The sequence below is a fragment of the Caretta caretta genome, chromosome 14 (assembly GCF_965140235.1).
Source record: "Caretta caretta isolate rCarCar2 chromosome 14, rCarCar1.hap1, whole genome shotgun sequence".
NCBI lineage: Eukaryota > Metazoa > Chordata > Testudines > Cheloniidae > Caretta > Caretta caretta.
In genome coordinates this window covers 951,176-966,632 of record NC_134219.1, presented here as the reverse complement: position 1 = coordinate 966,632, position 15,457 = coordinate 951,176, and the positions used below count along the sequence as shown (strand labels likewise).

Here is a 15,457-nt window from a genome sequence, read left to right as displayed (position 1 = left end):
CTTTGCCTTACCTTTCTGAGCTGTTAATAATCCATGGCCTGCAAGCCCAGCCCCTCACTGCCCCTGTTTGCCAAGCTGCCACTCTGCCAGGCAGAGGGGCATCCTGGCCGAGGGCAGCTCTGTGTTCAGGTTATGGATAGGCCAGGATCTAAAAGGGGTGTTACAAGCTAGCCAAGGTGCCGGGGAGTGGGGCCTGGGCAGGATTACTCTCCGTTTGAGGGTTTGGAGTTGAGCTTTCTCTCCAGCTGTTGGCCAGCCCCTAGAAGGCTGCATATGTTACCTCAAGGGAATTAGCGGTTTTCAAACTTTCTGTGCTGGTGACTCCTTTCACAGAGCAAGTCTCTGAGCGTGACCCCCCCTTATTAATTGAAAACAGAGTGGGGTAATTTATGGGGGGCTTTGGGCTGTCAGCCCCACAGAGCTGACATGTCGTGATCCCTGTGTAACCACCTTGCATCCCCTTGAGGGGTCATGACCTCCGTTTGAGAACCCCCTGGCTTAGAGAGCTTCTGACCCTGCCTGAGCCCACACCCTGGCCTGGCCTGTGGTTTTTCCTTGCTGCTGCCTGTCTTGTGCATTGGGAGGCGACTAGTCTCCCTGCCCTAAAAGCCCAGGTACCGGAGCTCAGGCCGTGTCTGCTTTGAAAGGTGACCAGCTGGAGCAAGCTTGGGCTCCAGTCCAGCGCCACATCCCTGAACCCCGCGCTGGCCCTGGCGGGATTAGTCACAAAGCCCTGAACCAGGCCCAGGAGCACCCCGCTCAAGCCGTGTGCGCACCCCACCCCTCGCCGGCCCATCCGTACTCGCCTTTGTCGATGCAGCATGGCAGGTGCCCTGCCTCGCCCCGGGGTGCAAAGGGGGTGACCCACAGCACTGCGTTCTCAGCGGGGGGGGCTGCTGCTGTCCCGGCCCCGGCCTGCCGAGGGGGAGGGGTGGGTAGGCAGGCCCCCCGAGCCTGGCCTGGCCTGGGGCCTGCTCTGGGCCCCGCTGCCGTCGCCCTTTGAAGCCTCCCTGCGCTGGCGTTGCCCGTTGAAGGCGGGGCGGGGCTGCGCCAGGCGGGGCGGGGCTGCGCCGGGCTCGGCCGCACCCCCAGGGCCGCGGATCCCGGCGCGCGGACCGGCCCGATGGCGGAGCGGCGCGTGTCCCGCTGGTACTTCGGGGGCCTGGCCTCGTGCGGCGCCGCCTGCTGCACCCACCCGCTGGACCTGCTCAAGGTGCGCCGGGCCCTCTGCCCCCCGGACCCCCCCCGGGACCCTGCCCCCCCCCGAGCCCCCCACTGCCCCGGCCCTCTGCCCCCCGGGACCCCCCCGGGACCCTGCCCCCCCCGAGCCCCCCACTGCCCCGGCCCTCTGCCCCCCGGACCCCCCCCGGGACCCTGCCCCCCCCGAGCCCCCCACTGCCCCGGCCCTCTGCCCCCCGGACCCCCCCGGGACCCTGCCCCCCGGACCCCCCCCGGGACCCTGCCCCCCCCGAGCCCCCCACTGCCCCGGCCCTCTGCCCCCCGGGACCCCCCCGGGACCCTGCCCCCCCCGAGCCCCCCACTGCCCCGGCCCTCTGCCCCCCGGGACCCCCACTGCCCCGGCCCTCTGCCCCCCCGGGACCCCCCCGGGACCCTGCCCCCCCCCGAGCCCCCCACTGCCCCGGCCCTCGACCCCCCGGGACCCTGCCCCCCGGACCCCCCCCGGGACCCTGCCCCCCCCGAGCCCCCCACTGCCCCGGCCCTCTGCCCCCCGGACCCCCCCGGGACCCTGCCCCCCGGACCCCCCCCGGGACCCTGCCCCCCCCGAGCCCCCCACTGCCCCGGCCCTCTGCCCCCCGGACCCCCCCCGGGACCCTGCCCCCCCCGAGCCCCCCACTGCCCCGGCCCTCTGCCCCCCGGGACCCCCCCGGGACCCTGCCCCCCCCGAGCCCCCCACTGCCCCGGCCCTCTGCCCCCCGGACCCCCCCGGGACCCTGCCCCCCCCGAGCCCCCCACTGCCCCGGCCCTCTGCCCCCCGGGACCCCCCCGGGACCCCCACTGCCCCGGCCCTCTGCCCCCCGGGACCCCCCCGGGACCCTGCCCCCCCCCGAGCCCCCCACTGCCCCGGCCCTCTGCCCCCCGGGACCCCCCCGGGACCCCCACTGCCCCGGCCCTCTGCCCCCCCGGGACCCCCCCGGGAACCTGCCCCCCCCGAGCCCCCCACTGCCCCAACCCTCTGGGTCCCCCACTGCTCCCCGGATCCCCTCCTAGGCCCCCCACTGCCTCCAGCCCCCTGAACCCCCCTCCCGCCCCTTGGACCCCCTCTGCCCCCTGGGCTCCCACTGCCCCGGCAGGCAGCAGGGTTGGCTCTGACCTCCCCAACTGCCTGTTTGGAGGCTCCACAGCGCCCCCCGCCCCCCGGAGCTGGTCCCTCAGCGCTGCTGGGTCTGCAGGCTGGCACTGTCCAGGGACTGGCTTCCCAGTAAGGGCCGAGGCCGTGCTGGGGCCTGGCTGCTGTGTGTTTCTGGGGGCTGCTCTCGGCTACATAATCTCTGGCTCGGGCTGGTTCCTGCATAGCTGGGCCATTTGCCCAGCTCCCCAACATCATCCCAGTGGGCTCTGGCCTTGTCAGAGCAGCTCCCAGTTAGCACCTGCCTGGCTCTTGCTGGAATCCCAAGGGCACAGGCCTGCATAGGGAAGAGGGAGGACTAGTTCCCCGTGCCACCTTCCCCATCACAGGCCCCATATTCCTGGGCCTCTCTGGCTGCGTTCCAAGGCCCATGCTCCATAACTCCACGAGTGAAGCCTGGTCCCCAGCACTCGTTAATCTTCTCTCCTGAGGACTTTGGACCCAGGCTTGGCACAGCACGGCCACAGGCTGTAGGCGCTGGTATATGCTGGGGCTCTATGGAGGGCGCGGGTGGCTCGGATAGGTGTAGGGGATCCCCTGGCTCACAGAGCCCCATCTTGCAGGGGGCCCTCTGTCACGGAGTCCCTGGGCGATGCTCTGGAACTGCTCCCCATGAAGCCAGGCAGGACTCTGGGGAAGTCTCCTTTCTATGAGCAGCCTGTCTGCAGGACACCCAGCTCACCCGGCTTCCACCTTCCTGGGTCTGACCTTGGAGCATTCAGCCTCCTGTGCCCCTCTGTGCGCTTCCCCCAGCGAGTCCGCCCAGGTGGGGTCCTGGAGAAGCCAGAGGGTCCTGCCCCCCAACTCTGCAGTCAGACGTGACTCTCAGCCAGCCAGTAAAACAGAAGGTTTATTAGACGACGGGAACATGGTCTAACACAGAGCTTGCAGGTGCAGAGAACAGGACCCCTCAGCTGGGTCCATTTTGGGGGGCGGTGAGCCAGACAACCACGTCTGCCCTTCACTCCATGTCCCCAGCTAGCCCCAAACTGAAACTCCCTCCAGCCCCTCCTCCTCTGGGCTTTGTCCCTTTCCCGGGCCAGGAGGTCACCTGATTCCTTTGTTCTCCAACCCTTTAGCTCTGGGGGGGGGCGCCAGGCCATCAGTTGCCAGGAAACAGGGTGTCGGGGGCCCCCCCCCCATTCAGAGGAACCATTAAGAACAGTCCCACTTCATCACACCCTCTGATACTAAAGTGGAAGATGTACAGTTACCCTGGGCTGGGGCTGGGGACTGGTCAGGACTCCTGGGTCTGTTTAGGACTCCTGGGTCTGTTTCCTGGCTCTGCTTTTCCCCCAGGCTGGGCAAGCAGAGAAAGAGAGACGGTGTTTCTCGCTGGAAACGCTAGGGAGATTCCTGCTGCCAGGTGCTGCGGCCGCTGAAAGCTGGGACGTGGCGTGGGGGCACCCCATGCTGGGAGGGGGGTTCACTACTTACAGGTGCCCTCTAACTTGCTTTTGTATCCCCCCAGCCCCTTGCCTGCCATGGTCCCTGCTCCAGGTGACGGGCTGTTGGGCTGATTCCCAAGCTCCGGTCGCGTGGGGGAGCTCATGGGGCTGTGGTCACTTGCTGAGGCATCCCAGCACATGTGCTAAGGATTAACCTCAAGAAGGGTCAGGACCATTGTCCCCGATGTGCAGGAAAAGGGTCACAAGCAGCTGTCCCAGTCTTGGCTCCTCAGTGGATGGAGGGATCAGCCCTACAGTGCGCTCGGAGCTGGGTCTGACCCTGGCATCTTTCTCCCTGACCCAGGTTCATCTGCAGACGCAGCAGGAGGTGCAGATGCGCATGACAGGCATGGCGCTGCGCGTGATCCGCACGGATGGCTTTCTGGCGCTCTACAACGGGCTCAGTGCCTCGCTCTGCCGCCAGGTGAGTGCCAGGGGCCACATCTGCCCCACTTCTGCCATGAGGGGGCACTCCCCATACTGGGCCCTGCACCTCCCGCTGTAGAGCACACACCCCAACCTGTCACCCAGGTCCTGTGCCTCCTGCCATGGGGGTCACCCTCTACCCAGTCCCTAAGCTTCCTGCCATGGGGGTCACTCCCCTCCCATTACTCAGGCCCCACACATTCCCCCCAGATCCAGGTGCTGCCCTTGGTTGTGCAGCTGCATCTGGCCCTTTCCAGGGAGCAGCCCTTCTGGCTGAGCTGGGGGGCAGCAGCCCAGCCCTGGAGCCAGGGGCTCGGTGCCAACTGAGGCTCTGTTTACGGGCTCGATGCCACGTGCTGGGCAGCACCTTTGGTGACTGTCTGGGGAGGGCAGGGAGCCCCCTGGAGTGCAGCACTTGGGCCATGCTCTGACTCTCTTCTCCTCAGATGACGTACTCCCTGACCCGCTTCGCCATCTATGAGACCGCACGGGACCGCTTGAGCCAAGGCACCCAGGGACCTCTGCCCTTCTACCAGAAGGTGCTGCTTGGTGCTGCGGGAGGTGAGCAGGGGCCGGGGAGCCCAGGCCATGGGCTGTGGCCAGGCTTGAGGAGTCCCTTGACCCTGAATCTTCTCTGGTTGCAGGTTTCACTGGTGGGTTTGTGGGGACCCCAGCAGACATGGTGAACGTCAGGTCAGTTCCATGTGTCTTGGATGCTCTGCTCGCTGGGGACGTGGCTGGAGGTGCGCTGGGCAGAGGGAGTTGTGGGGCACCCCGTCTCAGCTTGTCGTGGACTCCATGGGTTGGTGGCTTGATCCAACGTGGCAGATCCTACGTCCTGCACCTGGAGGGACCGGAATTGCCCCAACTGTGCCTGGGGCTGCCCCAGGCCAGGGGTTCCAGATCCCTGGGGGTGGCCCCTCCTGACATCACAGGAGCTGGCAGTGGAGAAGCCCAGCTAGGTCCCTGTCCCCACGGGTGCAGGGCTACGCCCTCTGCGTGGCCCCATCTCCCCAGGGAGCACCGGTCATAGTCACATGCTGGGTGAGCTCGGGCCTGCTCAGAACAAGAGGGCCAGAGCCCTGCCCCAAGGGCTGCTCAGCCTTAGGAGATCACAGGGGCAGGTCGCTCAGTCTGTCTTGGTCTGTCTCCCCTCACCTCCCCCACTGCTCTGTCTCTGTAGGATGCAGAATGACATGAAGCAGCCGATGCATTTGAGGCGGAAGTGAGTGATGGTGCAGTAAGTGGGGGGACCCCCGGGACTTGAGACCAACTGGCTTGGGTCCCTCCCCCCCCCCGAGCATGTGATGGGGGGAGAGGGGGGTAGCAAGGATCCCTAATAGGATGCTAAGGGGCTGCTCACATGATGGCACTGAGGGGATCCTCTCCCTTTGTGCCATCCCTGTCCCATCTCTGTGGATGAGAGCTGCAGTGAGGTGGCGTGGCCACAGGGGGGCAGCATTGCTCCAAGCACCACCCTTGCTGGCTGGAGGGAGCCAGGCTGGGGAGCCGGGTGGGGGACAGTGCATTGGGTGACCCCAGCTCTGCTCCTCAAGCAGAAATTCCCAGCAACGCTGGACACCTTGAGTAGGGTGTCGGAGACGATGAGGGCTGATGGGAAGAGTTCACGGCTTTACCTCTTTCCCTTCTTGTCCCTCCAGTTACTCCCACGCCTTGGATGGCATGTACCGAGTGCTTCGTGAGGGTAGGACTCTGCCAAAAGCCTGGGGGCACAGGGGCTTGGCATCTCCTCTGGCCTGATCGGGGGCATCCTCTGCTGGTGTTGTGAAGCCTCAGAGCAGGAATTGTTTCTGGGGGACACCAGGGCTGCTAAATGGCTCGGTTTGGTCAGGAGCCAAATGGCAGCTGGGTGTGGGGCTGGATCTGGCAGGGAACAGGGGCAGCCTGGCTAGCAGCCCTGTCGTGGTGTGGCTGGAGGCTATGGGCAGGGCTGGGGTCCAAATGGCCAGGTAGAGAAGGTGCTGGAGAAGAGCAGGGCCCAAGGGGCAGGCTGGGTTGGGGGCGTGGTTGGGATTGTTCATCCAGATGCTGCCTCTGAAGTGCAGCAGCCATAGCAGCCCTCTGGGCAGTTTGGGTTTGTCCTGTGGGATGACACAGCAAGGGCCAGACCAGACGCTGCAGTGAGAGGCACCAGCCCCGAGCCCTCCGGGGTGGGAATGAAACACTCCCCTCGCCCCCAGCTGGGAAGGGGGAGCCTGAAAGGGGAGTTGTGTTTTCAAAGAAAGGAAGAAGAGGCAGACAGACAAGCAGTGGAGAGGGAGAGTGCCAGAACAGGCTGAAAGGAGCCAGTGGTAGGGTGAGTGACTTCTTGTGCCTTGGAGCCAGAGCCTGGGGGGGGGGGCGGCTTTCAGAAGGAGCCCCTGGGGAGTTCCCCCGCTGGGTGGTGGAGAGTCTAGGGGCTGGAGTCACAGCCAGGGCCTGCCGCCCTGCACAAGCCCCAGGCCGTGGTGGGGGTGGCTGCTGGGGGGTGGGGGGCAGGGGTGCAGGACTGATGGGACTGGGAGTGGCAGCTCCCAGCTGGCCTGGGGCCGAATTCACACACCTGAACTGTGCACTGATTCCCCTCCCCAGAGGGCTTGAAGAAGCTGTTCTCAGGGGCTACGATGGCGTCGAGCCGAGGGGCCCTGGTCACTGTTGGACAGGTAGGAACCCTCCCCCCCGGGCACTGGGGGGCAGCTGGGACTGGCTGTGCCCTGAGGGCCACCTCCTGGGGGTGGGGGAGCCAGTCCCCTGGGGTATGAGGAGACATGGAGGCAGGGTGGGCCAAGCCGCTAACTGCACCCCCCCATACCTGCAGCTCTCCTGCTACGACCAGGCCAAGCAACTGGTTCTCACGACTGGGTTTCTCTCCGACAACATCTTCACTCACTTCCTGGCCAGCTTCATCGCTGTGAGTGGGGGCAGGGCAGGGGGGTGGAGGCTGCCTGATGGTGCTAGAGGAATTGCAGCCAGCTTGGCGTGCACCCCACAGGGCTTCTGGCTTCCCCACAGCCTCAGGCTGCTGCTGCGGTGCTCCTGCCCCAGTGAAATGAGGCAGTGGTATGAGGAGACCCCCCACCACAGGCCTTCAGGTCTCTTCTGTTCACAGCATGTAGGTTCTTTCCCTGTTCCCCTCTGCAGATTAGTGACCCAGAGCTGGGATCCGAACCTGGGACCTTCCACACTACGTGCATGAGCTAGTAGTATTCCCGGAGCTAAAGGAGCCGCTCCACTATCTGGCAGCAGTAGTAGACTCTCAGCCCCATGTGGAGCAGCCACTAGAGAGCAAGATTTCAGAGTATCAGCCGTGTTAGTCTGTATCCACAAAAAGAAAAGGAGGACTTGTGGCACCTTAGAGACTAACAAGAGACTCCTACTCTGCTAGCATGGGTGGGTTATGTAGGCAGCTCCTGTGCTCATTCACCTGCCCTCTGCTGCACAGGGACTGGAAGGGAAAGGGCCGGTGGCACCACCAGTCGCAGGGACTCCCTGTCTGTGACCTATCTTTGTCCCTTCCCCCCAGGGTGGATGTGCCACGTTCCTCTGTCAGCCCATGGACGTACTCAAGACCCGCCTGATGAATTCGCAGGGAGAGTACCGGGTGAGTAATCCTGCCCTGGCTCATTACAATTTGTCCTGCTCCTCCCCACCACTGGGTACATGTCACCTCAGGACAAAATGCAGAGACAAAATTTCTCGATACTTTAAATGACTGCTTCTTGGAGCAGCTGGGACAGGAACCCACAAGGGGAGAGGCAACTCTCGAGTAGTCCTGAGTGGAGCGCAGGATCTGGTCCAAGATGTAGCTATAACAGGACCGCTTGGAAATAGTGATCATAATATAATAACATTTAACATTCCTGTGGTGGGCAGAACACCTCAACAGCCCAACGCTGTGGCATTTAATTTCAGAAAGGGGAACTATGCAAAAACGAGGAGGTTAGTTAAACAGAAATTAAAAGGTACAGTGACTGGGGTGAAATCCCTGCAAGCTGCATGGACACTTTTCAAAGACACCATAATAGACGCTCAACTTAAATGTATACCCCAAATTAAAAAAACACCGTAAAAGAACTAACAAAGAGCCACCGTGGTTTAACAACCATGTAAAAGAAGCAGTGAGAGATAAAAAAGGCATCTTTTAAAAAGTGGAAGTCAAATCCTAGTGAGGAAAATAGAAAGGAGCATAAACATTGCCAAATTAAATGTAAAAATGTAATAAGAAAAGCCAAAAAGGAGTTTGAAGAACAGCTAGCCAAAAACTAGCCCCTGGACGATCAAGATACAGAAGGAGCACTTAAAGACAATAAAGTCTTTGTAGAGAAGTTAAATTAATTCTTTGCTTCAAGTCTTCACGGCTGAGGATGTTAGGGAGATTCCCAAACCTGAACCATCTTTTGTAGGTGACAAATCTGAGGAATTGTCACAGATTGAACTGTCACTAGAGGAGGTTTTGGAATTCATTGAGAAGCTGAACAGTAACAAGTCACCAGGACTAGATGGCATTCACCCAAGAGTTCTGAAAGAACGCGAATGTGAAATTGCAGAGCTATTAACTGTAGTTTGCAACCTGTCCTTCAAATCAGCTTCTGTACCTAGTGACTGGAAGATAGCTAATGTAACGCCAATATTTAAGAAGGGCTCTAGAGGTGATCCTGGCAATTAGAGACCGGTACGTCTAACATCAGTACCAGGCAAATTAGTTGAAACAATAGTAAAAATTGTCAGACACACAGAAGAACATAAATTGTTGCGCAAAAGTCAACATGGCTTCTGTAAAGGAAGATCATGTCTTACTAATCTATTAGAGTTCTTTGAGGGGGTCAACAGCCATGTGGACAAGGGGGATCCAGTGTACTTAGAAAGCCTTTGACAAGGTCCCTCACCAGAGGCTCTTACGTAAATTAAGTTGTCATGGGATAAGAGGGAAGATCCTTTCATGGATTGAGAACTGGTTAAAAGACAGGGAACAAAGGGTAGGAATAAATGGTAAATTTTCAGAATGGAGAGGGGTAGCTAGTGGTGTTCCCCAAGGGTCAGTCCTAGGACCAATCCTATTCAACTTATTCGTAAATGATCTGGAGAAAGGGGTAAACAGTGAGGTGGCAAAGTTTGCAGATGATACTAAACTGCTCAAGATAGTTAAGACCAAAGCAGACTGTGAAGAAATTCAAAAAGATCTCACAAAACTAAGTGACTGGGCAACAAAATGGCAAATGAAATTTAATGTGGATAAATGTAAAGTAATGCACGTTGGAAAAAATAACCCCAACTATACATACAATATGATGGGGGCTAATTTAGTACAACTAATCAGGAGTAAGTTCTTGGCGTCATTGTAGATAGTTCTCTGAAAACGTCCCCATTTGCTTTTTTGACTGCTGCTGCACACTGCGTGATGTTAGGAATCATTAAAAAAGGAATAGAGAATAAGACGGAGAATATCTTATTGCCTTTATGTAAATCCATGGTATGCCCGCATCTTGAATACTGCGTATAGATGTGGTCCCCTCATCTCAAAAAAGACCTTAGAAAAGGTTCAGAAAAGGGCAACTAAAATGATTAGGGGTTTGGAACGGGTCCCATATGAGGAGAGATTAAAGAGGCCAGGACTTTTCATCTTGGAAAAGAGGAGACTAAGGGGGGGATACGATAGTGGTCTATAAACTCATGAGTGGTGTAGAGAAAACGAACAAGGAAAAGTTATTTACTTGCTCCCATAATATAAGAACTAGGGGCCACCAAATGAAATTAATTGGCAGCAGGTTTAAAACAAATAAAAGTAAGTTCTTCTTCACTCAGCTCACAGTCAACCTGTGGAACTCCTTGCCTGAGGAGGTTGTGAAGGCTAGGACTATAACAGCGTTTAAAAGAGAACCTCCATGAATTTATCCAGTTAAGTCCATTAATGGCTATTAGCAAGGATGGTTAAGGAATGGTGTCCCTAACTCTGTTTGTCAGAGAGTGGAGATGGATGGCAGGAGAGAGATCACTAGATCATTACCTGTTAGGTTCATTCCCTCTGGGGCACCTGGCATTGGCCACTGTCGGGAGACAGGATACTGGGCTGGATGGACCTTTGGTCTGACCCAGTATGGCCATTCTTATGTTCACCCCCCCTTCCCTGCCACAATCTCACCAGCTGCCTGTGTATCCTCCCCACTGCCCCATGGCTGGATCCCTGACTCCTCACTCCCCATAGCTGCTCCTGCCCCAGATCTCAGCCCAGACACTCTTGTCTCCACGGCAGCTGCGAGCCAGACCAGTTCCCGGGGCAGGAACTGGCTTATTTCCCTCTCTTTTGTTTCAGGGTGTTGTCCACTGCGCAGTGGAGACTGCCAGGCTTGGACCTCTCGCCTTCTACAAGGTACTGGGTTGAGGCTGGGGGGTGGAGCGCACTGGGGGCCGGTAGGGAGTGGAAGAAGTGTGGGAGCAGGAGGGTGCTCACGTGGGAGCTGGGGGGCAGAGTGTAGGGTAAAAGGAGCACAGGAGGCGGGCGATGCGGGGGCCTGCTCTGGCTCTAGCTGGCTGCTCCGTGTCTTGGGCTCGCCCTGGGCTGACGCAGTGGCTCCCGGGGCAGGGTTGTCTGGAAGGGCAGCCCCAGGACCTCCCTGCTGGGTGGGTGAGGGGCTGTGGGGGTGGAGCCCATGAAAAGGCCTGTAGGGGCTGGGGCCCTGGCGCTGGCTCCCGCTGGGCCTGGGCGGTGCTGACAGTGGCGCTGGGGACAGATTCGTCAACCGTGCGAACCCCACGCACCCTGGCACCCTGCGGCACCTCTCCCACCCCTCCTACTGCCCCTCCCCTTGGACCCGGCTGCTGCTCCCCTGCCTGGCCCCTTCTGCTCCCCGCAGCCTCCTCCTGTCCTTCTCCTCCACCCACCCGCCTCACCCACAGCCCCCAGAGGGATGAATTGCTCAGTGCCAGAGCATCCTGGCTGGGGAGGCCCCAGCAGGACAGAGACTGACCCTCCTCTCTCCCCTTTCTTGCCCGTCCCCTTCCAGGGCTTCGTTCCTGCTGCCATCCGCCTGGTGCCTCACACCGTCCTCACCTTCGTCTTCCTGGAGCAGCTGCGCAAATACTTTGGGATCAAAGTGCTGGCCTGAGTGGGGAAGGGCCCGAGCCAGCAAGCCGCCACTGAGGTCCCAGAAGCCCCCTCCCCATCCTCCCTGCCCCCCACTAACCCAGCTGAGCCAAAGGGCCCCCCTTCCTGCCCCTGGACTGGGCTCACAGTTGCCATAGCAATAGGGATGGGTCCTCTCCTCCCTGCACCTTGCAGGCCCCCTGGGGGGGGCATGCCCTGGGAGGCCAAGGCTCTTCAGAGCCGGTCCATCCCCTGCTCTGTGATGGGCCCAGAGTCCCAGGGCACTCTTGTTGTTTACAGCAGAACCTGGAAGGTTCTTCAGCAACGGGGCTCAGGTGCGGCCAGCTCCACCAGCCCTCAGGGCAGCCGGGTCTAGTGGCAATATTACCCGTGGCAGCTGGGGAGGGGATCGTGGGCTTCCCCAGAGGCTCTCGTGGGCAGAGAAAGGAGACCCAGGCTCAGGGTGCTGGGGTGCTGAACCAGTTGGATTTGGCCCCTGCCTCCATTCCCATGTGATCTCTGCCCCTGTTGGGCTGATGGCACCCCCCTCCCCTCCTTCCTGAGCCCTGCAGGCCCTTGGCTTGCTGTCCACGGGTGCCCCTGTTCTGGGATGGGTCTAGTGCCGCCCCCGGTAATACTCTCCCCAGAAGCCTGGCTCCCTCAGCCCCTCTCCCCACCTGCTGCCTCATGCTTTAAAGATCAGTTTGCTCAGCCAAAATCTCCCAGACACCCAAAGGTTGTTGGGCTCTTCAGGGATCTGTGCTTTGTACCAATGATGGAGAAAGGATCCTCCCCCGCTCAGCTGCGCCAGGCAGAGGATGAAGCGCTGGCTAGGGACCAGGAGAGGAAAGTCCTTCTCCCACACACAGCCCAGCTCCTGTCCTGGGCCGGGCAGTGCCTGACCCGCTGTGTCTGCCTCAAACCCACCCGGGGCGCACGATGCCTCGGGCCACAATGGGGACTTGGCGGGAGTCACCTTGGAAAGTGTCTTACGTAGATGAAAAGTAGCTGTGGAAACCAGTCCAAACTGACCATGCTGTCTGGCCTGCACCCAGTGGTCCGGATGGACAGACTGTTGGGTGTGAGCTCTGCCTGGCACATGGGTGCCCCGGCCATGTACCCAGGGAGCTGGAGCAGTTCAGGAGAGATCTGACCTGTTTACACCCAGCGCTCATCCCATGGTGTGCAGCAAAGTGGGACCCCGACATCTAGCACATTCCAGCAGAGCTGCCTTCTCCGGCAGACTGGGCCTCCGGCTGGGAGCTTCGCTGGGGCTGCTCTGCGCTGGCCTTGCTGGGTGAGAATCTGCTGTGGTGTCTGTCTAAGGGTCAGAGTGAATTGCGGGGGCTGCTCCAGGCCAGGCGATGGACCCCGCTTGTGAAGTGACCCTGTTTGTATCTCATGCCTGCTCCTTGCTGCTGCCCCCACGGGCCGCCACTTCTGCAGTGTTGCTGCTGCTGCCCATGTGTGGTAGGCCCCTAGGCAATGAGCCGTGCGCCAGGTGTCAGACCCGTGTGTGGTGCCCCGTGGGATCAAAGAACTGGAGCATTTGTAACCTTGATAATAAACCAATGGAACCGCTGCGGGTCTGAGACTGTTGCTTCTTTCACGGGGGATGGGAAGGGATGGAGCTGACACCCCAACTCCCCAGAGCCTTGCAGACAGGCAAAAATCTTAGCTGTCAAACAGGCCCCAAAGCCACCTCCTCCCCACCACCCGGGGCCCTGTCCCTCCGCATGGTCCCCTCCGTGGGGAGGGGAGAGCCTCACTGCGGGGTCTTAGCCGGGCACTCTCCTCTCCCCCAGTTCCTGGCCTCGGCACAGCTCCCTCCCAGTGGCAGTGTTTGGAACGTAGAGCGCTCCCCGGGCCGTGTAGCCTGGAGCCCCCAGGACAGGCCTGTCCAGCCCATACACCGCTAGCTCGCATTCCACCCCCTGGTTTGCGCTCGGGGATCTGGCCAGTGCCCCGGCTCATTCCAGCTCGGCTGGGGGCACTGCAGGGGGCGGGTGAAGCTGCTAGCAGGGGGGTGTTCCCACATTGCTGCCCCAAGGGGCCCCCGCCTGGAGCGGTGGGAGAAACTGCCAGGCAGAGGCTGTGCCATGGGCACCCGCCGACTTCACGCATTTCACTTCCCACCGCAGCCGCGTCCTGGATGTGACACTAATTGGGCTCCAGCAAGTGGAACGCAGCCAGCCTGGGATGGGGAGGCAAGGAAAACTCGTCACCTTAACGAAGCCTAATGATGCTGTCTGGCCTCACACTTTGTTCCTGCCCCTGCCCCCCAGGGTGGGCTCAGGCACAGCCCAGGTGAGCGGGAGGAGGGAGCCGCACCAGTGGTCCCTCACGATTGTTGCATGTTTGGGGGAAGGGGAGGCTGGGGCATGTGGGGTGCCTGCTGCTGCCCTGGGGACCAGGCTGAGCACTGGGACTGGCTCCTGCAGGCTCCATGGCAGAGGCCTGAGCCAGAGCCTCTCACGCCCCCAGTGCCACCCGTAGCTCAGCAGCACTTCCATGGGTTTCACCCCGGACCGGCGGAGCCCTAGGCTGTGTCTGTCTGTGCCGTCCAAGTTTCCAAGGACCTGATTAACGCGCAAGCAGCAGGGCTCCTGGTTCTGCTGCTTCTGGGCCTGACACACCGGCTCCAGGGGCAGCGAGAGGAAGGCCAGGACTTCTGCTGAGATGCCGGCTGTGGTGCCATACACAAGGTGAGAGAGCAGGGCACTGCTGTGAGGCTGTTCGCAGCACGGGGGCCCTGCACTGGGCGGGCAGGAGGCCAGGCCGTTGAGCATTGGTTCCATGCCAAGGGGGCAGATGTTCAGAGTCCCTGGGATTCTACTGAACCTCCCCTGGAGCCATGAGGGTCAAGCGCAGGGTAAACCTGTGTGTGCCCAGCAGCCTGAGGGGACAGGAGGTGGGGCTGAGTGGAGCTGTCAGTTACGCGCCAGCCCCAGCCATGGGCTGGCCCTTCTCCCCAAGCCATCCCAGCACCCCAGCTCAGGCAGCGCCCCTCAGCAGGGCTGTGGCGATGTTTGTGGGCTGCTGCCGACGGTGTTTACCTGAACGCCGCGCTCTCCCTGTTGGGCCAGCACGGGGCAGACGTGGCCTGCTACCAGCTGGCAGAGACTGGAACCAGAGGGTCGGTGCAGCTCCCCGCTGCATGGGGGCTGGGGCCACGCAGGTGCCTGGCCTATGGATTGCACACAGTGAGACCTGAGCACTTAGAAGACGGGCTAGAGTGGGGTTTCAGTGCACAAAACAGCAAATGCAGGTCTAGACTCTCCCAGCAGGGGGTGCTGCTGGGGGCAGGGCAGATGCTCAGGCTGCGGCAGGAGCTCCCAGCTGCTCCAGCCCCGGCCTCTCCCAGCAGACGCAGTAGCTGGGAGCCGGGAAGTGATGAGCGATGCTGGAGGCTGGAAAGTGAAATCGGAGCCAGCAGCCAGCGTGGACAGTAACTCAGGCCAAAGGCGGCAAAGGGAAGTTGGCCAGCGCAGGGCCCTGTGTGCCCAGAAGGGTCCTGCACCCATGGGCAGCACGACACGCCAGTGCCAACCCTGACCTGCCTCAGTGCCTGCCAAGCAGGGAAACGGCTCCTCCCCACCGACAAGTGGAGCGTGTAGCAGGGCTTGTCTGGGTATGGTTCATGGCCAGAATTGCACACGCTGTGTCTCAGCAGCCATGCTGTGTGTACACACGTGTGTGTTCCCAAGGGCCTGCCGGGGTCCCCCTGTACTTTTCCCAGAAGGCCCCAGCACACTCTCCCTCTAATGCCCGATTGACACCAACTCCCTCGCTCCCAGAGCAGCTGTTCTCTGGCCATGGGCACCCTGGATGGCTGGTTCTCTGGAGCCTGGGCTATGGTGCAGAGCCAGGAAGGAGCAGCCTGGGCAGTGAGTGAGACAGTCCAGGTCATGCTTGGATGGGATCATACCCTGTACCCTGCCCTACAGACGCCTCCCTCAGCCCCACAGCCAGTGCGCCCCCACCCCCAAGCACCGGGCAGGGGAGAGGAGAGGCATGCCCTCTGCCCCTATGGGTGGGTGTTTGTGCCCCCAAGTCTTGTGCCGTTCCTCTGTCTCCTCAGGGGGCTGAGCCATCCCTATGGTCGCTAGGGAGGTGACGTCCCTCCCAGCCAAG

General features: G+C 60.9%; 1 protein-coding gene across 1 annotated transcript; it reads left to right on the top strand.

The window, feature by feature from the left end:
• The first annotated feature begins 1,066 nt into the window (after positions 1 to 1,066).
• Positions 1,067 to 12,905, top strand: SLC25A10 (solute carrier family 25 member 10). Its single transcript, XM_048817422.2, has 11 exons — positions 1,067 to 1,213; positions 4,121 to 4,240; positions 4,689 to 4,803; positions 4,887 to 4,935; positions 5,426 to 5,467; positions 5,904 to 5,947; positions 6,835 to 6,905; positions 7,061 to 7,153; positions 7,766 to 7,843; positions 10,553 to 10,609; positions 11,244 to 12,905. The coding sequence occupies exons 1-11, from the start codon at positions 1,124 to 1,126 to the stop codon at positions 11,343 to 11,345; spliced, it is 861 nt and encodes a 286-aa protein (XP_048673379.1). The 5' UTR covers positions 1,067 to 1,123; the 3' UTR covers positions 11,346 to 12,905.
• Positions 12,906 to 15,457: the final 2,552 nt, after the last annotated feature.

Bases quoted from the DNA above. Each gene is read 5' to 3' on its own strand.
- SLC25A10 (XM_048817422.2), top strand. From the start codon at position 1,124: ATGGCGGAGCGGCGCGTGTCCCGCTGGTACTTCGGGGGCCTGGCCTCG. The intron at 6,906-7,060 runs GTAGGAACCCTC...CCATACCTGCAG, and splicing joins CCCTGGTCACTGTTGGACAG to CTCTCCTGCTACGACCAGGC. The intron at 10,610-11,243 runs GTACTGGGTTGA...GTCCCCTTCCAG, and splicing joins GACCTCTCGCCTTCTACAAG to GGCTTCGTTCCTGCTGCCAT.